At 42.0% G+C, this 26,295-nt stretch overlaps 2 protein-coding genes and 1 long non-coding RNA gene across 4 annotated transcripts in view; 1 reads left to right on the top strand and 2 right to left on the bottom strand.

Moving 5' to 3' along the window:
• Positions 1-7,204, bottom strand: part of LOC117811660 (heterogeneous nuclear ribonucleoprotein L-like) — a 58,517-nt gene extending 51,313 nt beyond the window's left edge. Inside the window, exons 1-2 of one of the 2 annotated variants that reach the window (XM_034682070.1) lie at positions 7,006-7,125; positions 6,669-6,909 (exon numbers count right to left, since the gene is read on the bottom strand). In XM_034682070.1, the coding sequence (XP_034537961.1) occupies positions 6,669-6,890 (222 nt within the window). In that variant the 5' untranslated portion in view covers positions 6,891-6,909; positions 7,006-7,125. Of the gene's footprint in view, positions 1-6,668 lie in introns of both variants that reach the window. The other variant, XM_034682069.1, reaches the window with a different exon arrangement.
• Positions 7,205-7,314: 110 nt separating this feature from the next.
• Positions 7,315-24,150, top strand: LOC117811662. Its single transcript, XR_004631043.1, has 3 exons — positions 7,315-7,639; positions 11,613-11,717; positions 23,395-24,150. It is a non-coding gene; the product is annotated as an uncharacterized LOC117811662 (long non-coding RNA).
• Positions 23,460-26,295, bottom strand: part of galm (galactose mutarotase) — a 19,908-nt gene continuing 17,072 nt past the window's right edge. Inside the window, exon 9 of the mRNA XM_034682071.1 lies at positions 23,460-23,822. Coding sequence (XP_034537962.1) covers positions 23,745-23,822 — 78 coding nt within the window. The 3' untranslated portion in view covers positions 23,460-23,744. The remainder of the gene's footprint in view (positions 23,823-26,295) is intronic.

Here is a 26,295-nt window from a genome sequence, read left to right as displayed (position 1 = left end):
ATTTCAATAGTTATGAAGCCAGGTTGCCAATACCTGCCTACAAAAGGCAATGAAAGATCAGTCTTTGAACTTACCTTACATTGCCATTTACTTCCTGTAATGAGCAGATTCATTCAAATACAGCCATTCAGCTGTTTCATCTGAATCCAATAACTGTGTTCATACCAGCTGAGTCCTGAACAGTTAATGAAGATTTCAGGAAGGCCTACATAAGTGTGAGACAATGCTTCAACATGTGCATATTGTCCTAAAGCAAGATGTCAGTGTTAAACGTATGTATGCTCTCCACAGGGGGACATGCTCCAACAACAACAACATGAGCAGACAGGAGACCGGTGAGGATTCATTAGGATCATAGTATCAAAACCAAAACATTAGAACCAGCCAAGATTGATTGCACCTCATGAAGTTTTGCACCAACAAATCTCTGCCCATGAAAATGTCTGAGTCAAACACATTTCACAGTCCAGCTTCTTCAGACTAATGTTGTTGCTGAGTAAATAAAAAAAAGCGTTTTTGTGTTTTAAGTGTTGTAGATTTCCTTACTCGGTGGCAAAGTGCCAAAGCTGAAACCTCCATGAGGCGTGCTTCATGTTTACTTTGATGGTCAGGGTCTCATGGTAGACAACATGTCCTTGGAGGCCTGTATTACAAGTCTGCCTTCAGAGTGCACACAAGGCTGGTCACATGAGATACACATCTTAATAAGTGTCTGCTGGTTGGCACAGGGCTTTTCATACAGTATGACTTCCTGGGCCTTTTATGTTGCTAAGCCTGCAGTCTGCAGTCTGAAGTCTGAAGTGTGCAGCCTGCAGTCTGCAGTCTGAAGTCTGAAGTGTGCAGCCTGCAGTCTGAAGTCTGAAGTGTGCAGTCTGCAGTCTGAAGTCTGAAGTGTGCAATCTGCAGTCTGCAGTCTGAAGTCAGAAGTGTGCAGTCTGCAGCCTGCAGTCTGAAGTCTGAAGTGTGCAGTCTGCAGTCTGAAGTCTGCAGTCTGAAGTGTGCAGTCTACAGCCTGCAGTCTGAAGTCTGAAGTGTGCAGTCTGCAGCCTGCAGTCTGAAGTCTGAAGTGTGCAGTCTGAAGTCTGAAGTGTGCAGTCTGAAGTCTGAAGTGTGCAGTCTGCAGTCTGCAGTCTGCAGTCTGCAGTCTGAAGTCTGAAGTGTGCAGTCTACAGCCTGCACTCTGAAGTCTGAAGTGTGCAGTCTGCAGTCTGAAGTCTGAAGTGTGCAATCTGCAGTCTGCAGTCTGAAGTCAGAAGTGTGCAGTCTGCAGCCTGCAGTCTGAAGTCTGAAGTGTGCAGTCTGCAGTCTGAAGTCTGCAGTCTGAAGTCTGAAGTGTGCAGTCTACAGCCTGCAGTCTGAAGTCTGAAGTGTGCAGTCTGCAGCCTGCAGCCTGCAGTCTGAAGTCTGAAGTGTGCAGTCTGCAGTCTGAAGTCTGAAGTCTGAAGTGTGCAATCTGCAGTCTGCAGTCTGGTGCACGCTGGAGTAGATAGGATTGAAAATTTTGCCGGGAGTTCGTCAGTTGCCGAAGGCGGGCAATATTAATGACCTAAGGCCCCCAAGGACTGAGTTTGCAGGAATACCTCAGGTATTCATGATCAGATGATCAGTTTTTGTTTCGTCTCTGCCCTATCCTTGCACATCCCTCCTCCCCCTTTCTCTCTCTCTCTCTCTCTCTCTCTCTCTCTCTCTCTCTCTCTCTCTCTCTCTCTCTCTCTGCGTGGCTGTGGGGGTACACTTGATTAAAATAGTATTAAACTAATATCCCTGTAATAGTCCTGGGACACATAAGCTTGATTTATACTTCTGGACCACGTAGCTCCCGTACCTACGCAGAGGCCCACACCAGTAGCCGACACGCATCTCCTCCAAGATGTAACTACCTGTAGAATTGATGAGGACCCCCGCATTTACAGCACTTACAGCGGGATCCCTGCTCATCGGCTGCTCATCGGCAGCTAATCGGCATAATCTTCTCTATCCTTCATGTAATCATGTCTGTATGATAAACAGCAACATGTAGCAGCTGTAGATTAACATAACACGCTCTGAATCTCTGTGGAAAAGTAAACAGAGATCGTAGTGGGGCTGGAAGCAGGAGACCGGCTATCAGAGAGACCACACTGCCCTCAAACGTTTAAGCGGAGAATTGCTGCGCGGCACGGACACATCGACGCACAAGTATGTGGGGCTCATGTCCGTGTCAGGCCCTGCTGCGTAGGGGAAACGCAGAAGTATAAATCAGCCTTAAAGCTGGGGTTGGTAATCAGATTTAGAGACACTTTTTATTATACTGGTTAAAATGATCTTTCTGTCCCGATGGTAATCAATACATAATGTGTTCTTAAAAAGAGGTAAAAAAAGCTGCTATCTACAGCCGGAGTAAACCTGGGAAAACACCAACCAATCCCTGCCATCAGGAGACAAATGATGAAACCAATCAAATCCCTTCCTGCCGTTCTGCCCGCCTCCTGCAGAGCGTACATTTCATGTTTGTTTGTGTTTTTAACTTTCACTATGAGAATGTTTTGGTGTTTTCTTACCGCTGAGTGAGACATGAGTTGACGTAGTGCAAAAAACAAACAATGTGCTGAGGACCGGTTTTGAATCAGTCACCATCATATGGTCACTAATCATCGGCGCTCATGCATGTGAGCGGGGGCGTCGTTTTGGAGGAGCTTCAAAGGGAGGGGGGGAGGGCTTAGACGTCGTCCTGAGGACATGCTACATTCAAATTCCTGCTAGTTTTCTGTGACTAACAACCCTAGATTTAAGGGTGCATTATAGGGTCCTTACATGCATTTATAAAAAAAGGTTTGTTCATTTGAGTGTGTGTGTGTGTGTGTGTGTGTGTGTGTGTGTGTGAGTGTGTGTGTGTGTGTGTGTTGCAATCTATTACATCCTGTGGTGAGTCAACAGTGAGAAAAGGAGAAACAGTGACTAACAGACTGTGGTTTTACGTGTTAGCCACTTGTACGAACAGTTGTGCTCATAAGTTAACATACCCTGGGAGAATTTGTGATTTCTTTGGCCATTTTTCAGAGAATGTGAAAGATAAGAGAAAAACTTTTTTTTCACTCATGGTTAGTGGTTGGGTGAAGCAAATTATTATCAAACTGTGTTTACTCTTTTTATATCATAAAGACAACAGAAACTACCTCAGAAATCATAAATTCTGCCAGGGTATGTAAACTTATGAGCACAACTGTATATGTTACATCCTCCTGTTAGATCATTAGAAACTCCTCAGCTCCATGTTTGTTCTGTTAGTTCATTAAACTCTGTAACACTCTCAAACATGAACATTCCATAATCAGTTCATCTACACCTCACCTTAAAGAGATTTCAAATTGATATTGGATGGTAAGACTTGACCAATGGAGGATCATACTCGTCATCATAGGAGCTTCTTGTACTTGAAGGCCACCATCACTTCATCGACAGAAGGGGTGAGCAGGGGAGCGTCTCAGTCTAAAATCTCACTGCTGGACATGAAATAATCCCATTTCTACACACTTATTCACACACCCAGCAGGATCTCCGATGAGTTTGTGCTCTCACACACCTGGGCTGTGGCTTTGGGGGATATTTCAGGTGTCTCTCTCAAGAATGCTTTCACATGCAGTCTTGTCCTCGTCTTGATCACAGGGTTATTTAGTCTTCTTGTGTAGGATTTCGTTATTGGGTATTCAATTCAAAATGTGCATCTGAAACCGGAAGTTTGAGTTCTGGTTTCACTTTGTGCTTCTTATCTGATTCAGTAGCAGAAGTGAGGTAACCTGCATCCTAACTCTAACACTGACAAACATAGCCATCTGATTAAAACTAAGGCAGAGCTATGTTGGAAACGCTGACAGAGACTAACATGCAACTGATTGAGAAACAGGCACAGGGCGGGAGATGAAGGGGCCTTTAGCCTCCTGACAAAAAGCTACATCAGGCCCATTCAAATCCACTGAAGACTTAACTTAATAGGCCTGTAATCAAAACAGATGAAATACTAAATGAATGATGTCCTGTAGGCTTCAGTTTCTACATGTACAAATATGAGCTTTAGAGACTGAACTGTTTTTGCACCAGGCTGTAAACATGTTTAATTTTACGGTGAATTTGGACTGTCACAGGGTTTTCTTGGCTTTGAACACACCATACTTGCGATGCATGAAAAAACGTCTGTTGTAAAAATGTGCAAACTAGGTGCAAGCCATGCCCACAAGCTGCACGTGTTGCCCCAAGACTTATTGCTTCAAAGAGAGGCTGTGGTTTAGATCCACTGTGGGCTGATGCTTTAACGTTTTCATGAGACCTGAGCTTAGAGCAGTTTGCTGAAAACTTGCAGGTCACTTTGCAAACCTACTGGAAACTGCATCGAGTTATCGATCCTTATTTATAAAGCGCCAAATCCCAACAGGTGTAGACCGTGCTCTATGTTCTATTATTAACAAAGACCCAACATCAAGACAGGATAAGATCCAGTCCCATCTAACATCATCTTAATCCACCATGAGCAGAGCACTTTGCAGCATTTAGCAAGTTACAGTGGCAAGGACAAACTTCCTTTAACAGCCAGAATTAAAGCTGCAGTTGGTAGGATTGGGTAAAAAAAAACTGTACTTCTTTTGTGCTGTGTTTGGCAAAAAGTCATAACATTAATTAACAGCCCATCAATAAATGAGGTACTTTGAGATAATGGTGAAATCTCTGTATTTTCCTATGCCTCTGTATCCAGCAATCTAGAAATTCCAATCGCTCCCATCAGCTCTGACCAATCAGAGCCACTCTCCTGATTGGTCCTCCTACACTGTCCTGATTGAGCGTGCACTATGATCTGTTTGTGGGCAGGGCTTACAGGAGCAGAGAGGGGGGAGAGGGGTGTAGTGAGAGTGAAAAATGGTGTGGAGTGTTGACATTCAAAATCTCTCCCTGAACAGATGTTCATTCTAGGACTACCAACAGCAGCTTTAAGTCATTTCTGGCCTGCCGACCAGAGGAACTTTACCCCAGTACTAGGGACTTTACCCAGGAACTACATGCCTTTCAACTGGTGGACCCATGGTCTAAATTTAGTTCAGGGGTAGATAATCTACCCCCAATAAAGCCCCTGCTAGGGGGGTAGTACTTTTCAAAGGTTCTGGGGCTTTCGGGGGGCGGGGCATGCAATGCTGAACATGTCTGATTGGTAGATTAACCGCAGTGTTTTTATTCCGCCCGCCGTCCACAATAACATCACACACATCTGTGATTCTCTTGATTTCTCTTTCTTTCATTAGTTTTTATTTGTTCTATCTTTTTTGTATGTGTGTGTACTTTTCAAAAGAAGAAGCTGTGATTCTCTTGATTTAGCAGCTTGTAACAGTAGTCTTCTCTCAGCCCACCGTGAATGCGTCTCTCCCGGTGTTACGGTTTTAAAAGTGACCCTGTAAACTGGAGACCTTCAGCTGAACATGTCAGTGTTTGTGGAGTTTACACAGCTGTTGAAACACAGAGGGAGTTCCTGGGAATGCAAACTAGTTTAGTTTTTATTAAGATTTCAAAATATCCTCATCAGATATTTAATGATCGTCTAAAGACGTTTATGAGGGATGCATCCGGCTGAAAGTCTCCAGTTAACAGGGTCGCTGTTTAAACCAAAACACCGGTCGATCTCTGCCACGGCTTTTTGAGCTCAAAAGGATTTTAAAGCCGTGTTGAAACGTCTTTGCTACTCGCGCTTATCTCCTCTCACGTGTTGATTCAGTGAATCCATCTGTGATGAAATATAGCACCATCTAAAACAGACCAGCTGAGTCTCTTCATGCTAACAGGCTAACTGTTGTGTTGCTCATAATGATACCTGCCTGTCCGTCTGCTTCTATGGTGTCATCTGTGATGAATGGCATTCCTCTTTGTTTTACTGCCCTCTACTGGTCTGGTGGTGTAGTGCATTTACTTTTTTTTACTCCAAACGTCACTGGCCTGATTTACACAATCTCCCCGGGACTTCAGCCCGCAGTCGAGAAGCAGACAACAATGGGGGCACAGGAACCTTTAGTTCAGGGGAAAGTTCAGGGGGCTAAAAGACCCCAGAACTCTTGGTCGACATGCGCCTAATGCCACCAGATCACTATAAGTATTTTGTTGCACCATTTGATTTCGGTATTTCTGATAGTATTTCAGGGAGTCAGAAAATTGATTTGAATTAGTTTCCTATTCTTACTTTTAGTAAGAGGAACTGTAACTTCTAATGAGTCAGTCAAATCAAGATTAAATATGCTGCTATAGATATATCAGTGCAATGTTTGTCCTATGCATCATTGAAATAACCACATTAAAACACAATGTACGAATATAATAATATCTGTGTTATCAGTGTGGAAATAGCGAGTGGTCATCTTATTTATTTATGAACAGTAATTAGATATGTAAACATAATCGTCGCAGTGTTATTGTCTCCAGATGATCCTACAATCTGCAGTCAGCATCCTGTGTGATGGTCAATGCTGACATTAAGGGACCTGTAGCGCGTGACAGCTGGGGGATGCTAATTCACTGACACAATGACACGGAGGCGCGCGCACACAAACACACACACACACACACACACACACACACACACACACTGAGAGAGACGCGCGCTCGTCAGTGATGCTGCGCTGCAGGGTAACGTTAGATAATATTGGAGCGCTCCTCACCCGACGTCCTTCTGCGTATTGGTTGGCACTCCACCGGGCCCGGTTGTCAGCAGCTGACTCTCCGTTACCGGTCAGCGAGCCGGTGTCCGAATCCTCCCCCTCCTCCAGCTCCTCCTCCCCCTCCTCTCTCTCCTCCGTCTCCCTCTCATCTGTTTTCAGTCTCTTCGCCGCCCTTCCGTAGTCCCCTTCCTCACGCTGCCTGGCTCCTTCGACCGTCGACATGCTCACGGCTCCGGTGGACCTGTTGGGGAACGCGACAGTGGTTGTCTCCAGCTGGTCAAGCAGACGCGTCCATGTCCATGCGTAAAGCCTCCTTGTTGAGCTGCCCCCCTCGTACCTGTGTCTGCAAGTCCCCCCTGTCCTTGTCAGAGTCTGAGCCAGTCTCTGTATCGTTCTTCAATACCAGTGATTTTTAGTGGAAGTGTGAGTGGACTGGACTCATCCCGCCCCGCACTGCGCTCTTATTGGTCCGTGTGGTCCTGCAGCTTGGAGACACGGCGCATGATTGGCCGATGTGGGTGCGTCAACAAGCAGCTCTCAGACGCTGCAGAGGAGTGCGCAGAGAGGGGGAAGAGAGGGGAATGGTGGGCTAGCTAGAACAGAAGGAGACACATTTAAAAATGCAGAACATATAAAAGGAGGAGACACTGCCAGCCTGTGCTGCATCACTGAAAGAATACTTACTACACATTATGTCTGTCACCACAAATCAAAAGGCCTTACAGACTGTAACACAGGTCCTGAAGCTCTTTATGTTTTTATTATTAGTAAATTAGTTTGCCTTCACGTTCCTGCAGAGGACCAAGACTTCTATAGGGTCAAGGTTTTTAATCACTCTACCAGCTGCAAACCTTCACTGGAATATTCTGACTGCCGGTTTTAGCACCCAAATAAGGAAGACCTTTATGCCACTGTGAATGATTTTGTGTCTTGTGTCTGTGTTGGAGTCTTCCCAACAATCCCTACAACAGGTAAGATTAGTCAGGACGGGAAGCATTGGCACCTGGAGGTTGGGTGTTCCCATCAGTGGCGGGGGCGGGGATGTCAGGTTTGTCTAGTCTTTTTGACAAATGTTCAAAAATGAATAAAGTGTGGAGCAGTTACGACACTGAGCTGACCTTTCTGTAGTTTGATTCTCACAGAAATCTGATAAAATCATGTCAGCAGTGGTTGGCACATCAGTGTGGTAAGCAGCTTGTTCCCTTTAAATACAAAGAATGTAAGGTTGAATTCTGTTCACATATTTCTGCAGAATAATGAGCGGTAGCCTGCTAACAAATGTGCAGGAGTGCTGCAGCCTCCAAACTCCTATGGCCCTGACGAGGTGAAGGTTGTGTTTTTGGACTGTTGCAGGCGTTGTCAGGAATTCTTGGCCCCCTGAAAAGATATCTCAGTGGGCCCCATCACCACAGCCAACCCTACAAAATCTAACATTTCTTATATAGCACTGGTTTATTTGCACTAAACATAAATATATGCTTAAAACTATCCTGGTTAACTGACTCAAATCTAAGCTACTTATCAATAAATATATATATAAAATAATATTGAAAATATATATATATATATATATATATATATATATATATATATATATATATATATATATATATATATATTTTTTTTTTTTTTTTTTTTTTACAGTTTCTCCAAATGTAACTGCACAATATTGACCTTCAGACTGTCCACCTCTTTAAACAAGATTATTTGAAACCAAGTGACAAGGGGGCATTATTTGGTCTAATCTAACCTCATGAAGTCAAATAAAACTCTAAAAACCTACAGTTTACTTTCAATCAGATTCAGCCACACTTGAAGCTATGAAAATATGACAATTCCCCACTTTAGCCATGAGACACGCATCTCATGGAGCCGGAAAGAAATTCCAGAAAGGAATTCTGAATGTTTGTTTATTTATTCAGACAATTTTAGTTATCTTATTGTAGTTATAATAAAACAAAAGAACAGCGCCGTAGTTGCCCCCTTCCCTACCTGGGCCATAGGTAGTCAGTCAGGTAGGCAGTTCTGATTTTTGATCTGTCAGTGTACATGTGCCATATGTTCCACAAAAAATATTAATAGAAAGAAAAAATGAATTAAAGGTAAATTTAATTGTCACTACTTTACTAACTGATCCTTAATACATGTGAGTGCTTTTGCACATTTTCAAAAGCATGATACATATTCTATCTCTGCAGCTGAGATGAGTCTGTTAACATAAACACAAACACAGGCAGACTAGTTTATGAACTACCAGATAAAAAGCTGACTTCCAGTTGGATGCATGACGGCTCTGTAGTTTAACATTGCCAGCAATAGTAAGGGCTTTAATTTCCCTCTATGGTGTGCCAAAATATCTGCAGTGAAAGTAGACAGTATTATCCAGAATGTATTATTAGCATATCATGCATGTCCAGAATGGAAGCTCGCTCAGTCCAGGTTCGACTTAAAGGCACCAGTGACGTCAGTCACTGGGTCAAGATGTTACTTTTTCCAATACTTTGCTCCATGACTGAATACCTGCAAGCTAAGAGTCATAATCATGAAGCCTCAGCTGTGCTTCTTTGGTCAGTACTGTTTAGAAACTGTTATCACAGATATTTCAAGCTAAGAGTGAAAGAATACCTCAGTAGGGTGATGGAAGAAGTGAAACAACACTCTCTCTGTATCTGTCCCCCTCTATGACATCTGTCTGCCTGTAATAATAATAATAATAATAATACATTTTATTTATAATGCACTTTTCATTTCCAGAAATCTCAAAGTGCTACAGGCACACAGTAAAAACAAACTCTTAAAAGCAGTACTTAAAATAAGTTAAAAGCCTCTTTAAAGAGGAAGGTCTGTAACTGTGCTTTTGTTTATTTCAGACCTTTGTGGGTGTGAGTGAGAAATGCATGGTATGTTTTTGAGTTCTGAGGTCATGACACTTAAGCACAGTAAAAGCAGCATCAGCTCAGTACAAAATCCACGATCATTAAACCTGAACGTCTTTAATAAACGGTACATGGGCTGTATGTATGTCCAGGAATCCAAACCATCCATTTCAATGTACTTGTGTTCTGCTTCTCTGAAAATGTTTGAGTTGCAAGAATCCTTCACACTGTCCAACTTGCAGATAAAACGTTTAATGCCAACGTTTCGGTGCAAGACCTTCATCAGGCAACATTTTCCAAAGACATGCAGAACAACTTAAAAAGGATCAATCAATCAATCTTTATTTATAAAGCACCAAATCCCAACAAAAGTTCTCCTCAGACTCTTTCCAAACAGAGCAGGTCTAGACCGTACTCTATGTTCTATTATTAACAAAGACCCAACATCAAGACCAGGATCAGATCCAGTCCCATCTTACAGACAGGACTCAGTCTGATCTCATCTTAATCCACCATGAGCAGAGCACTTTGCAGCATTTAGCAAGTTACAGTGGCAAGGACAAACTTCCTTTAACAGGCAGAAACCTCCAGCAGGACCAGACTCATGTTAGACACACATCTGCTGAGAGCGTGTTGGAGAGAGGGATAGAGGGAGATGAAGAGAGAGAGAGAGAGATGATAGTGGTGAGACTGATGGATGTTGCTACCAGTCAGCGCCTAATCAGTTTTACTGCATCAGGTGTGGGCAAATAAACAAGATAGGAAAAAGAGATGAGCCTTTAACTGATGGAAAGAATACAAACTAAGAGAGACAATCAAGCACAAAACTGTAAGTCAAACAATTTGAATGAACAAAAAAATAAGTTTATCCATAAAACAAAAGTATAATGACTTGTCATCGTAGACTGTATAAATAATGGACGTATTGAAAAAATTACGTTATGAAAAAATTCACCCCCGTACAGTGTGTGCTGATCGAGAAATGAGCTATCCAGACTACACTTGTCTTTTGAACCAGGCTGTAAACATGTTTATTTCTGCTGTAAAGATCATCTTCTTAGAATTGGTGTGTATGTGGTTTGCGATACTTCTGGAGCCAGCCTCAAGCAGATCCTTGATGAACTGCAGTTTTTAACACTTCCAAATTGGACTCATATTTTTAGACTGGAGGTTCCCGCTTGCTTGTCACCCAACCTAGAGAAGTATAAAGATCCAAAACCTTACTCCCCACTTTGTTTTCATCTTATACATCCTTAAAAAATACAAAAAGGTCAGGTCAGATCTAACAGGTAGAAAAAAGTCTAAATGTACTGATGTTTAAAGTTTCTCCAACATGTTAAAAAGCCAAGTTTAATCCAGTTTAAGTGATATGCAGTTTTTTGTTATTGTCTTTTGTGCAGACTCAAAAAAAACGAGTACTATGCAGCACTATGTGGACCAGAGAACAAGCCATCAGCAAACCACAGAGCGTTTGGGAAATGACTTTCATTTTGAAATTGAAGATCAAACATCCAAAGAGAAGATCTTAAAGATTCATGACTGAAACAGGAACCATTAGCACAAATTTATTCATCAGACGACTGGTAAAAGGGTTTACTGACACGTCCGGGGTGTGGACTCTCACGTTCAGTGCTGCTCACACTTCTTGGGAGTTGATGACAGTAACAGTCTTGAATGCCGTCCTCTAAAACTTACTGACATGCCTCATTAACATGTTGTTTAGCTGAATGGCAATGAGTGAACTTATGTGTTCAATTAGAGAAGTGCCACTCTAAAATATCCTTCGACCCATGCGGAAATCTGACAGCCATAAAACTGTGTCAGTGACTCAGAGTGTCACACGCCTGCAGCCTCTGAACCCTCCTGTTATTTGGTGCACATGTAGTCTAACATGCAGGGCTACGTGTCCAGTGTGTGCTGGTTTTGTGTGTGGTTATACTGCTGAGGACTGAGGTCAATGACACAATAATGCAATATATCAGTCATTTCCTGTTCCTCCAATTCAAAGCCCTCAAACACACTTCATCTTCTCCTCTGTCTGTTTTCCCACGCTGCATGTTTTCACAAGACGCCGTGATCCAGATTAACTCCAGGCCGCTCGGCCTGTTGGACAAGACTGCACCTGAAAGATGAGACGACTCCATTGATCCCTGCACTTGATTCTTCAAAAAAGGTGTGATTCACTCTCTCTCTCTCTCTCTCTCTCTCTCTCACACACACACACACACACACACACACACACACACACACACACACACACATTCTCTCTCTTTCTCTCTCTCTCTCACACACACACACACACACACACACACACACACACACACACACACACATTCTCTCTCTCTCTCTCTCTCTCTCTCTCTCTCTCTCTCTCTCTCTCTCTCACACACACACACACACACACACACACACACCTCACCTAAACAGAGCCTCTGTCAGTAAGTGTGGGGGCAGACTGGGAGGCCAAGGCGCATGTTGCCTCATGGGACTCACTAAACCTCCTAGTGGCCATTTTTAAAAGTGCATGTTGGGTGTCGATAACAATTGATGTTATTTTATGACAACAAATAATGACATGCTCCAGCAGGACTTATTCAAACGCATCAGTGCATGAGGAGATTTCACAACTGGCCTGTTAGATATAGGTTGCTTCGTTAAAGTGCACTTCAGCAGTGCACGGGAGATGAGCTGACGTCAGCTGTTTGTCCAATTTCTTTGTACAAACTTGTCCCTTACGGAAGAAGAAACAAATATCCCGTGTGCTCAGGGAGGTAAAGAGGTAAACTCCAGGTGCTCTTGAAGTAAGAAGGGAAACTAGTCTTAAAGAGGGGAAGCCACGGAGCCAGTCTTCTCTCGTTTCTTATTCCTAATTACAATTTTTAAAACGGTATACTCTGAACAATTAGTCTTTCTAAACCTATTCATTGACTCAAGCTAGTGGGCCTAAAGACCAGTGGTGGACAAAGTACACGTCTTCATTACTTAAGTCACAGTATAGATCCTCCTGGTCAAACATTACTCCAATACAAGTGAAAGTTGATCAGTCAGATTATTACTTGAGTTAAAGTCCTGGAGTACTTTCTTTTAAAAACACTGAAATATTCAAAGTACTTTTTTTCTAAACATTGTATTTTCAAAATACATAATTGCAGTCAACAATACATAGAAGTACATTCTGTTACATCATGTTTATTTAGAAAACATTACTTCAAATCTGTAAAAACTAAACCATGGAATAAAAACAGACACTAAGTTACTCCAAACACAGACACCTTAGTTTGAAATGTTGATCTGGAATGAAACAAACATTACGTAGCTCAACACGCTCTCTCAGGTTGGACAGTGAATGTTTGTTTGTTTGAGCAGAGTGGGAAACAGGGAGAACATTTCAAACCATACGTATCATTCTTCATTTCAAAAACCTCTAACCCGGGCTGAAGATATGACCATGGGTGTTCAGGTGGAGAATTATAGCCATCATTACCACCTCTACATGAACTGCCTGATCTGAGTGATGCTCTGTGTTTGATCCACGTTCAACCGTGGAGACGCACGAAATACAGGTACGACTAAACCACTGAGACAAACAGAACTACACAAACACAGTTTACTGTCTTAGGATCAGATTTCAGAAAAGAGAAGGAAATTCATGAGATGACTTCAAAGCTAAAGTAGTGAGTAACTAGAGCACTGATAGAAATGTAGGAGTCAAAAGTACAGTAATTGTCTTCTGAATGTAGTGGAGTAAAAGTAATAAGTATCCCCAAAAAATAATACTCAAGTAAAGTACAGATACTGAAAAAATGTACTTAAGTACAGTACTTAAGTAAATTTACTTTGTCACTGTACAACACTGCTGAAGACAGACCCTTTTCGACTTGTCCATAATCAACCTGACAGATGATCCTCTGGTTCCAGAGCCAAGATCTCACAAACTAAACCAACCACTCATCACTTGAAGTGGAGTTTTCCTTTAAGGCAGCTAAATAATTTTGTAACCTTTCTATGAGACAAATCATTGATCCCTCTGGTAGGAGGATTTGCTGAAGTGTTCAGGGTATATGGACTCTTGTGTGGCTGTTTCTTCACTACTCCACTGCACTGCTGCTAACACTGGTCACATGGCTGGGCCAGCCTGCTCCCTTCTTCCAATGACACAGACTGCAGACTGGGCACAGCTCAGAGGAGTTCTTCATCTTTAGGAGCAGGTCTTTCACCTCTGTTTATCATGTTGAGCTTTCTCTATTAGGAACCCTTCACTTTACTCGTAGGTTTCTATGCACCAACATCAGACCCTGCAGTCACAGCTTCACTGGAGTCCAGCGCCTCACTCAAAGACACCAGAGTGATGATACATCTCTTTAACCTTTCAGCTGTTACTGCTTTGAATAATATAAGAGGTCAGAGTAACAGACAATCATCACATTCTTCATTTTTTTATTTTTATTGTCACGTTGGGAAAAACGAGGAAGAGGACCCAAGTGCAGATCGTATAAAAAGGATTCAATAAACAAAAATGGACTTAAACAAAATCCACCAAAGAAAACACAAAGGTATCATGAGGAGTAGGAGAGGACTTTACAGGGACCACGACACAACATATCACAGATCACAATGAACCGACACAGAGAAGAGGAAACAGTCTAAGGCTGGTTTTGAAACCTCCTACTATACTAGCAGCACGTACTGATTTGGCCAAAATCCAGTATGTAGTCAGTAGTATGTGAACAAGAGCAAAATCTGCAGTAAGCCAAAACTCCCCGGATGTCTACTGATTCAGGAACATGTCTCAGTATGCATCGGACCAGTCTGCCTCACGTACTGTTTCCCATAATGCACAGCGCTCGTTCAGCTTTTTCTTTCTCCTTCTTTTTGATGGGTGGAAATCTGTTTTTGGGTGCTGTGAAAGTTATTAAACTCCATACAAACCACTTCTTACCTTTTTAAATCATCAGTGATGCTAAATAAGCAGTTTATCTATCAGCTTGTCCGTTGTTTACTACCGCTTTCTGAAACCGGAAATCCAGTGATGTCTGGCTCAGCATGCTGCATGACAGATCGAACAGAACAGTCAGACTACAGACTAAATTCAAACGCAGTATGTAGAAGGCAATACCTACTGCCTACTACAGGGGTGTCCAAAGTACGGCCCGGGGGCCAATCGCGGCCCAAGGTACATTTATTTATGGCCCCAAGCTTCCATCTTAAAATGTGTTATTTATAGCACAGAAATTAATCACATTCTGAATCATCTGTACATTTGCAGTTTCTTTCAAGCGCACAAATAAAACTAAAGTCAATCCAGAAACGCCTCAGAAAGCTTCATATGGACTACTTGTCTAAAGCAGTGGTGTCCAAACTTTTTTCTAAGAGGGCCACATTTGATGTTTTCAGAATACCTCAGGGCCAGTGGATCCTACTGAAACTTCGGAATCATAAAGGTTATATATGAAATCTCAATTTGATAACAATTATATTAAACATTTTCTCAATAAAACAGTAACTAGGTAGTCCTCAGGTCTCTTCAAGACATGTAAACTGTATCTTCTTCTGGAGGAAAATGGTCAGGCAATGTGGCAAAATATTGTCTCATTATTTTTCTGTCAGGATCACGATCTGGATTTCATCAGCTCTGGGAATTCTGCAAGACGGCAATACAGAAGAAACACAAGAACTCTTAAAGCTGACAAGTTTTCAAATTACTGTTTTTATCATGATGTAAAAATGTTCTTGATGAACACTTAAAGTTCAGAAGACACAAAAGAGGACACAAGACAAGATCAAAATTATGAAATTGTGCAGAAAAGGCCAAATTTGGTGCATCAAAAATTGTTCAGAATGCAGGAAAATAATTATATAGTTCTTAAAATGTCGTCTGCTGATCAGAAAAGTCTTAAAAACAACATGAAAAAGAAGTGTGATGAAATCCAGATCGTGATCCTGACACAGAAAAATAATGAGACAATATTTTGCCACATTGCCCGACCATTTTCCTCCAGAAGAATATACAGTTTACATGGCTTGAAGAGACCTGAGGACTACCTAGTTACTGTTTTATTGAGAAAATGTTTAATATAATTGTTATCAAATTGAGATTTCATATATAACCTTTATGATTCCGAAGTCTCAGTAGGAGCCACTGGCCCTGAGGTATTCTGAAAACATCAAATGTGGCCCTCTTAGAAAAAAGTTTGGACACCACTGGCCTACTACATTAGTAAGTAGTATGTAGCAGGTGGTTTCGAAAACAGCCAAGATACTCACAGGGGTAATCAGACACAGGTGAGACAAATGAGACACAGGTGGAAACACTCAGAACACTCAGAATAGAGGGAAAACAGACAAAGATAGGAAGAAGATAAGACCAGATACTTTGAGCAACAACTACAAAATAAAACAGGAAACTCTTCACATACAGGAAATACAGCCAAAGACAGGAAACACTAAAACCACAAGGAAGATAAGGTCAACTTGAATACATACAAGGAGGAAACAAGGTAGTTCTAGAAAATAAGGTAATTCAAGAAAATAAGGTAATTCTATAAAATAAGGTAATTCTAGAAAATAAGGTAATTCTAGAAAATAAGGTAATTCTAGAAAATAAGGTAATTCTAGAAAATAAAACAGGTTATCACCCAGAGGAAAATTTTACTGCTCAAGACTTTCTCTTCTAAGTCTCCAGAGACAAAATTGAGATTCTCACATCAGCCTCATTCAAGTTTCAAATTGTTCTCATCAGTTTCTCCTAAAATTCATTGGAAAAAATAGTTGAGACCATGACATGAGTCTTATTTGAGACTTAAATGAGAGATCTCATTAATGGCTAATTTTCTTCTCTTTTTTTAAATATATTTTTGGCCTTTTTGCCTTTATTTGACAGGACAGCTGAAGAGAGACAGGAAAAGTGAGGAGTCGTGAGCGGGGGAGGACATGCAGGAAATGGTTGACTGGCTGGGAATCGAACCAGCGACCTCTACGACGAGGACTGTAGCCTCTGTATGTGGGGCGCTTAGACCACTAGGCCACCAGCACCCAAAAGAATCCGCCCATTTAATTGTAATAATCTGGATAAATCTGGTCAGCACCTTTGTGGCCCATATTTTAACTATATGGTCTGTCATGCCTGGTATGAAATCTCTATCTTTAGCAGTTTCTCTCAAATCCACTAAATCTTTGTGAAGTTGTTTTGTTCCAAACAGACTTGTAAAGGAAGGACCATACTGTGAAGTCAAAGAAGAGATAATTTTGCATCTAAATAGCTGATCTGAAGTGGTTCAAATGTTTTAATGAGAATTGTAAGTTTGTGGACAATTACATTGAAATCTTAATTTTGCAGGGCACTATAAATGTTCATGAAAAGATGAGCTCAGGCTCTTTCTTTGCTCCATCTGAGCTCAACTTGAGACTCAAAAACTGAGTCTGACAAAAACAAATGGATGAGGTTAGATTGAGACAATTGAGAGAGCTCCCTGATTTCTTCACCTGAGCTCAAAAGGAGTCACAACACTTTAGAAATACCTGAGAATCATTTCAGATTCTGACCAGATCTCCTTTTGAACTGAAAGGGAGACTAAGCTGAGACTTTTTACAACTTTTTTTTTCTGGAGGCAAGAATGAGAAACAGGAGACATAAGCTATAGTCTCATTTTGCTTTCAAACAGATCTCATTGTTGTCTAGGAGACAGAAATGAAACACGTTTGAGATCTCCTCTCTACATTTCTTTTCCTATGGGCAATGACAAGTCACAAAACAAGGAAAACACAAACTAAAAAGAAGCAACTCATGAGAGTTATTGTTTTACTGAAATGTTATGGTTCAAAGTTTGTTCAATGCAAAACCCGACAATACAAACCTCTATTGTCCAGTTGTTCTTTGACTAGTTTTACTCGTCCGTCCTTTGTAATGCAAAACAGTCAAGTTGATTATGTTGTATGTGAATATGCATACATTTACCATTTCATGATCTTCTGTAAGTCACTGGCAGAAAACTACTCTAATCCATGTTGTAAAATTAATTCAAACAATCTCCATCAATATGAGTTAAAGTGCTGTTCACAGGTTACAGTTTTGATTTAGAGTTGAATTCGGTGGAAAAGAATAATCAACCTGTACACAGAGAACAACCAGCAGCACAGCTCAGAGTCACACCACAAATTCATATGTTTACAGCCTTGTACAAAAAACGTATATTGGGCTCAGATCAAGCGGCAACCTCCGGTCTCAAAATATGAAGCCCATGCGGAAGTGTTATAAACTGCAATTCATCATGCGTCCACTTGAGGCTGGCTGATGAAACACTAGAAACCACGTACACACCCATTCAAAGAAGACGATCTTTACAGCAGAAATAAACATGTTTACAGCCTGGTTCAAAAAAACAGTTTAGGTCTGAGTTGCTCATTTCTCTATCAGCACACACTGTAAGGGGGTGAACTGTTTTATAACGCGACAGATCAGAAGATATTAAAGGTGACATATCATGCAAAATGGACTTTTTAATGGTTCTCTACCTGAAATATGTTTCCCTGGCATGTCTACAAACCCCCCGAGAATGAAAAAAATCCATTCTGCCCCTGTTCTGATTTCTCCACCTTTCTGTAAATGTGTGTGAAACGAGCCGTTTCAGACTTCCGTGTTTTTGTTACGTAACAACAATATCCGGTCTGTCACGGAGTCCGAGCTCGGAGCTTGTTCAGCCCATCCGTTTTTCATTACCTGCACAAATGTGTGCTTACAAGGAGCTTAGGAGGGAGGCATGCTAGTTGTAGGCTGTCTTAATAAACACAAAGGTCGGTTTTACTCCCCACTTCTGCAGATTTGAAGATCTAGTGGATGATTTTTATTTACCATGGATAAGTGCTAGCGCTAGTTAGCATAGCTACATAGCTACATGTCGTAGCTGTAGCTGTAACTGTGTACCAAGACACACGTCGACACACTGACAAATAAAACAACAAGAAACACTAAATCTGTGACCAATCCTTCAGAAAGGTCCTGCTGCCTTTCTGGCAGAGGTCTGTTTTACTCCCCACGTCTGCAGATTTGAAGATCTAGTGGATGATTTTTATTTGTCGTGGATAAGTGCTAGCGCTAATTAGCATAGCCACATAGCTACATGTTCATAGCTGTAGCTGTAGCTGTGTACCAAGACACACATCTACATACTGACAAATAAAACAACAAGAAACACTAAATCTGTGACCAATCCTTCATAAAAGGTCCCGCTGCCTTTCTGGTAGCGGTCGGTTTTACTCCCCAGGCCTGCAGATTTGAAGATCTAGTGGATGATTTTTATTTATCATGGCTAAGTGCTAGCGCTAGTTAGCATAGTCACATAGCTACATGTTCGTAGCTGTGTACCAAGACACACGTCTACATACTGATAAATAAAACAACAAGAAACACTAAATCTGTGACCAATCCTTCAGAAAGGTCCTGCTACAGGCGCCTCTCCGTCAGGATCAGATTCTGGATCAGATTCAAAGGGTTGAAGTAACGTGATCTCTGAGCAGCCGTGTATATTCAGCCAACATGTAAACATTAGATCAACGTGCTGGAGAGCCGAGGCACATCCACTTCCTGAGGGGGCGTGGTCAGAGGGAAAACAGAGTATTCTGAGGAGGACTGTAGAAGAGGGTTTTTCAGGCATGCCAAAATCTGATTTCAAAGTGTTTTTTTGAGCATAAACTTTAAAGACATGTTTTGGGGACCTCTTAGACCAATATATATTGATGAAAAAAGCGTGATATGTCACCTTTAAGATTACGAGTTTTGCCCAAATAAGGACATGACTGACTTGACTGACAGGTGGGCACACTGTAGCTGTTGGCGAAGAGGCTCAAACTCCGCCTCTTTACCTCACAATAAGTTTGGTTGAGTTCAACATTTCCAATATGGCTCCCGCAGACGATTGGCTTCAAAACAGCGCTTTAGAAATAGATGGGTGACGTCACAGATACTACATCCATTATTTATACAGTCTATGGCTCAGATAAGGATTTCTACATTCATGACAAAAGATATGAAGAGTTATATCGATCGCCTGTTTTTCTTTGTTTATTTGTGTGTTTTATTAATAAAATATCTTCAGCATGGAGTCATGCATCATAAGGTCACTGTGGGTGATGTGTCTTGTTGGTGCTGCTTGCTGTCAGCTCAGCGTCACTTCAGATTATCCCAGACTCTGAAACTTGACGTGTCTGATGTTTGTGGTGTTGGGGCCTTTTTGAAACATGTGTTCCACTGAGTAGCTTAATGTTTGATCAAACTGCCCAAGAAGTCTGGCTTTTTAGTGAGTGAGGATCTAGAATCAGATATTGGCTCTGAGCAGCTGGTGTCCATGTCACAATAACTACCTTAATGTCTTAAACTGAGGGGGTAACTTCACATGAGTGTGCTCCTCTTTAGGAGCAGTGAAACAGTAGCATGAATCCTGAGTCACATTCTGTTTGAACATGCTTGGCTGCTGTATCCTCCTGTACACACACCATCTGCTCCACTCTCTTCTTGGTCTGCTGTTACTGGAGAGGGGATGTGGGTGGGCAGCCTGAAATATCAACATGATAAACTCAAACAGACGATGAACCCAGCACAGAGTGATATGGAGCTTTGTTTGCATGTAGACAGACTCTAGGGATGACCATGCTTCATCATCAGTGGTTTACATGTACTTGTCCTTTAAGGATAGTTTGTACGCTGTGTGTACGTTGTATTTATCAGTAGTGTGAGTGTGAGTGTGTAACCATCATTAAAAATGCTCCACACTGTTGTAGATATCGCTCTGGTAAATTATTAAACCACATATCAGTCCAGTGTGATCTTGAATTCTTTGTAAGTTTCTTTTATATAACATTTTATTTGGAATCTCACTTCCAACGCAGTTTGTTCCCAGAGCTGCTCCACATGATTCACACACACACACACACACACACACACACACACACACACACACACACACACACACACACACACACACACACACACACAGTCCCTTTCTCTTACAGTTACAGAGTGAAGCTAAGAGCCAGGTCCTCCCTCCCACTCACCACCTCATCACTTTCTGTTCCTGCTGCAGCTCTCTCCACACACCTCTCTGTAACGTGCTGCTTTAAGGAACATCTTCTTCTTCTCCTTCTTCAGTGAGACTCAAACGTATGTTCGTCTGATTTGTGTGCATGATCACATGAAGCAGGGTCACTTTGAAAAGACCTCTGAATCAATGATCATGTTTGATTTACTCACTGAGGCAGATGGTGGTGATAGTTGCTGTGTCAGGATGGTGTTTATATAATCGTTATTAGACACGAGCACACAGAGAGAGAGAGAGAGAGAGAGAGAGAGAGAGAGACAGAGAGAGGAGAGAGAGAGAGAGAGAGAGAGAGAGAGAGAGAGAGAGAGAGAGAGAGAGATACTTTTCCAGATCTGAATCTCTAAGATTCATGTGTTCCATTAAAAGTTGAACCAACCAAATCTTAAATATGTCCTGCAAAGATAACCGTCCAAAGTGTGATACACATTTTGATTTAGAGTGGTTAGCTGTGGAATTAGTTTTTAACTGTAAATGGAGCTGAATTCACATTTAGTCAGCTTCAGTCAAAATAATTTCACTCATCAGAAGGAAAAAAAGAGACAATCGGTCAAACACTATAAAGACTACTAAAGGCACACTCAGTAGTTTTGTTTTTGTAGAAAGGTAACAGATAGATACACTGAGAATAACTCTTGCTAAGCCAAGTTCATATAAAATGTATAATGTTTATAATATAGCTTATGTTTTTATTACCCAACCCTCTTACTGATCTTCTGGCTCTTTAAGATGCTTGATTCTGATTGGTCAAACCCCCTTGACAACGGTTATTAACTTTCACTAACATGATCAACACCAGAGACAAACTGATCACACGTCATGTAAAATCAATCCATAGAAAAGAGTTCAGACACATTTAGCTTCTGCTTGTTGACACCACAGACCGTAAGGCGAGGTAAACAACGCACACATTTTCATATTGGATCCTGTCCATCAATATGATGAAGGAGTGGAGCAGGTGAGAGAAACTTTAGGTTAGTGATCTCTACAAAGAAAGTTAAACCATGAGCGGTGGTGATGATAGCAGCAGGGTTCAAAGTTGTGACATTAGTTTCTTTTTAAAGGTGTGTGAACCACAGAGCTCAGAGAAGAAGGAGAGCTGAATGAGGACAGTTTCATGTTCAATCCACCACAACAGGCAGAGAAGAATCCATCACCATGGAACGATCACTGACGAGGAATCACTGGGACTATTTTTAAAAACTGTAAACAGAAATCATTGGTTAGCAGGTGGTCACGGGAAATTGAATCCTGAAGGGGGAGACAAGACCCTGACCCTGTATCTGTGACGTCACCAATCTGTTCCTGGAGCGCTGTTTTGAGGCCAATCGTCGGCGGCAGCCATATTGGAAATGTTGAACTCAACATAACTTCTGTCGAGCGAGTGTGAGGTAAAGAGGCGGGCTTTGAGCCTCCTAGCCAACAGCTACAGTGTTCCCGCCTGTCAATCAAGTCAGCTGTGACTACACTCTGTCTGAGCACTGACTTTTGATATCCTCTACATTCGATCTACCCCGACCTGCAGAGGTCTCCTCGGAGCTTCAGAATTCAGCTAACTGAGGAAAGTGAATGATGGCTCAGTCCATCTCATCAGAGAGGTTTACCTCTGTGACAAGAATCAACATGAGCAGAGATAACAGGAAGTCAAACTCACCATTGTCAGGTGTATAATAATAACCTACATGAACATATCCCTTTACTTAAATGTGGCCTAATAAACATGGATATCTAGAACTTAAATATGACACTATGACAGAGTTAATCATTGTAGAGTTGATTTCAGTGATTGAAAGGTACAACATGTAAAGCTGCAGTAACATCATTTCGTTCTGTATTGACCATAGACTGTATGGAATATGGACGTAGTATCCGCGACGTCACCCATCTGTTTCTGAAGCGCTGTTTTGAGGCCAATCGGCGGCAGCAGCCATATTGGAAATGTTGACCACAACCAAAAAAGTGTGAGGTAGAGAGGCAGGCGGGGTTTGAGCCTCCTCGCTAACAGCTACAGTGTTCCAGCCCGTCAATCAAGTCAGCTGTGCCTCTCATTGGAAAACTTGTAATCTTAATATCTTTGAAATTACCGCGTTATGAAAAAATTCACCCCCCGTACAGTGTGGTCCGATCAAGGAATGACCTATCCAGACTACACTCATTTTTTGAACCAGGCTGTAAACATGTTTATTTCTGCTGTAAAGATCGTCTTCTTTGAATTGGTGTGTATGTGGTTTCTGGTATTTCCGGAGCCAGCCTCAAGTGGACACTCAATGAACTGCAGATTTTAACACTTCCCAATTGGACTCATATATTTAGACCGGAGGTTGCCGCTTGGTATTGACCCAGTATGAGGACACACTCACAAGAGGATCGTGTTTATGTCTGTGTATATACAGCTGAATGAAATGAGGGGTGAGTGTGTTGAACGTGCTCTCTCCTGTCTGTTTGAATCAGAGCTCACAAGCCTCCTCTTATGAGCTCCACACAGCCTGCGTTTCCCCTCACCCCGTGCTCTGCTCTTTTCTCCAGCTCTGTAACTTCGAGCACGTTCTCAGATTTTGGAAAGCTTCTCTGAGTGCAGATAAGAGGCTGCTATGGCAACACACTGTGTCTCTTGGCAGAGTAGCAGGATGCCCTCTCACCCAAACTCTCCTCCTCACCTAATGTTCTAGGAATAGCTCAGTCTATGTAAAGACGGCGTGCACACGTGAATAATGCTTCATAAAGTGCTCAGTGTAACCGCTCTCTGATCTATTATTACATCAGCAGATGGACCCGTCTGATGCCAGGAGAACACACGGATGGATACCAACAGACGACTTAAAGAGAGAGACGTTTCATTTCAACTTTATTCACTGGAGGACGCTGCACAGGACCGCTCTTTAAAACACGTTCATATTAGGGGCATTTTTTCACCGCCCCCACAACTCACATGTTCAGACACAACTCCTCACTTCTTCATCAGGTTACAAAGAAACACACTCATACTGAGAAGGCACTGACTGGTGCAGGATTGTATTACACACAGAGATAATAACAAGTAAATAATGCACTTCATTTGCCTCTTAAAGCAGCAACGTCTCCTCTTTGCAGTCCTGCTGTGAGTGGAGTCCGGATCAGACTGTGGTGAAGGTGTAACGGGTGACGTGTTGGTAGACTTCACCAGGACGCAGAAGACAATCAGGAAATGAAGCCTGAAGACAGACAGAGGGACGAACAGAGAGTAAATGAAGAGGATTATTTTTATTCTTTGATTCTGTTTCTGACTTTTTCAGTTTCAGTAATAGTTCCTAAACGTTGGACCTTTAATGGAGATACCAGCACTGTGGACAGGGCTACAGAAACTGCACTATGTCAGGCTAACACACTGATAAAACAAAAGTGAAACATACTATTTCTTGTGCAAACCTCAACTATGTAGAAAATGAATAAAATGACACAGAATGATGTTGTTCTTCAGTAACATTGCTTATAAAATGCCCTGCATCAGCATTGTGTGACGGCCAAATTCCACCAGATCCGAGTCCGGTCCGTCTCCGATCCGTCACAGCACCGGATCTGATAGGTTTCTATTCTAGTCAGTGTGTTAACTTCCACTGGGTCCACTCCGTTGCGTTCTGGCTGCGTCTCTGATCCGGCAGGTTGGAGCCCTCCGGATCAGATACACAAGACTTCTATTATTGCTTTAACTACAACAACAAACCGTCATGATGAGCTGAGCCAGGCCTGGAGTCAACAGGTCAGAGGTTTTCAGAGGACCAGAAAGACAACATGGATGAGGAGAGGAGGAGGAGAATCCTTGATTCAGTGATTACAGCTGGAAAACCTCGGTCACATGACTCCATCGTTCAGAAAACACAACCGGTGGGTGTTGACGGATGAGAGAGCATGGAGCAGGGCCGCAGCGGATCGGAGACAGATCGGACACAGATCTGAAGGAAGTCCTGTGTAAGCTTCACAGCTTCCATCTCTGCAGCTCGTTATGATCCTGACCTTATCTGTTTTCATGTGGCGGTGTCACGCCCTCAGTGTGTGTGTGTGTGTGTGTGTGTGTGTGTTTGTGCGCTCTACTGTTGATCAATCAAAATTGGTGTTGTAGTCAATCTTTTACCACTTTCAACACACCAGCATCTAGTTCTGTGTTTTTTCAAATACAGGGTTTAAACTGGGAGTAAGTAATTATGGACCAATCAGTATTCTCTGTGTCATCTCGAAGGCTGTGGAAAAAGTCTTAGCTGATCATTTGGTAGCTCATTTGCACTCTGAAGCTCTCCTGCAGCCAGTGCAGTTTGGGTCCAGGCCAAACCATTAGAAGTCGTTAAGATGAAACTGGACAGGAGGGGCGGGTGGTAGGAGCCGTTTCACTGGACCTCCTCAAGGCCTTTGACAGTTAACAGTCAAATACTGGTCTTTAAGTTGTCTACAAACAAACTGTCCATACACACATTTATCAGGTTGCCCCCAGTGTGTGCAGATAAGTAATGCTTTATATTAAGATGCTTGATTCTAATTGGTCGAAAACCCCTTGACATCAGTTATTACCTTTCATTAACATGATCAACACCAGAGACAAACTGATCACACATCATGTCAAATCAATCCACAGAAAAGAGTTCAGACACATTTAGCTTCTGCTTGTTGACACCATAGACCGTAAGGTGAGGAAAAACCGTTAGCTTCTGTTAGCATCAAAACAATGTGGCTAAAGCTCTAGTTTCTGTTAGCATGCTAAATCAGCAGGCTACGGACATTTTCATCTTGGATCCTGTCCATCAATATGATGAAGGAGCGGAGCAGGTGAGAGAAACTTTAGGTTAGTGATCTCTACAAAGAAAGTTAAACCATGAGCGGTGGTGATGATAGCAGCAGGGTTCAAAGTTATGACATTAGTTTCTTTTTAAAGGTGTGTTAACCGTTGACGTGGTTCCCTGCGTGCTGAGGAGAAGGAGGCAAGGATGACGTGCTGGTATTGAGGTGCAAGCTAAAAAAGACGACATCGACCTGTCCTTCCACCCACCGTTATGGGAAATGTGAGATCTATCTACGATAAGGTGGACGAGCTAACCCAGCACCAGAGGGAATACTGGCAGAGTAGCATCATGCTAACAGAGCTAACACCGGACACGAACGCCACATTGGAAGGATTACACCTGCTGTGGGCGGACAGGATACAGGAGAGCAAGACTGAACTAACTGTTGAAGAAGGCCAGCTCAGTCCTGGACCCTGTGGAGGTGGTGGCTGACAGGAGGATTATGGCCGAGCTGTTGTCTCTGATGAACATTACTTTTTTTAGATATATATTCTGATAGATTAGATATATATTGACATAGAGTGGTCTAGACCTCCTATGTTTGTAAAAGCGTCTTGAGATAATGATTGTTGTGATTTGGCGCTATACAAATATTGATTGATTGATTGAACCGCAGAGCTCAGAGAAGAAGGAGAGCTGAATGAGGACAGTTTCATGTTCAATCCACCACAACAGGCAGAGAAGAATCCATCACCATGGAACGATCACTGACGAGGAATCACTGGGACTATTTTTAAAAACTGTAAACATAAATCATTTAAATCAATAAAATAATCTCTAATCAATATTTTTACCAACGTGTTTATATTTTAAGTTAGAGCCCGGGCAACAAGCAGACACAAGACCCCTTTGCCTC

This window comes from Notolabrus celidotus, chromosome 4, assembly GCF_009762535.1.
Source record: "Notolabrus celidotus isolate fNotCel1 chromosome 4, fNotCel1.pri, whole genome shotgun sequence".
In the NCBI taxonomy this organism is placed as follows: Eukaryota; Metazoa; Chordata; class Actinopteri; order Labriformes; family Labridae; genus Notolabrus; species Notolabrus celidotus.
This window is presented reverse-complemented; position numbering and strand designations above follow the sequence as displayed.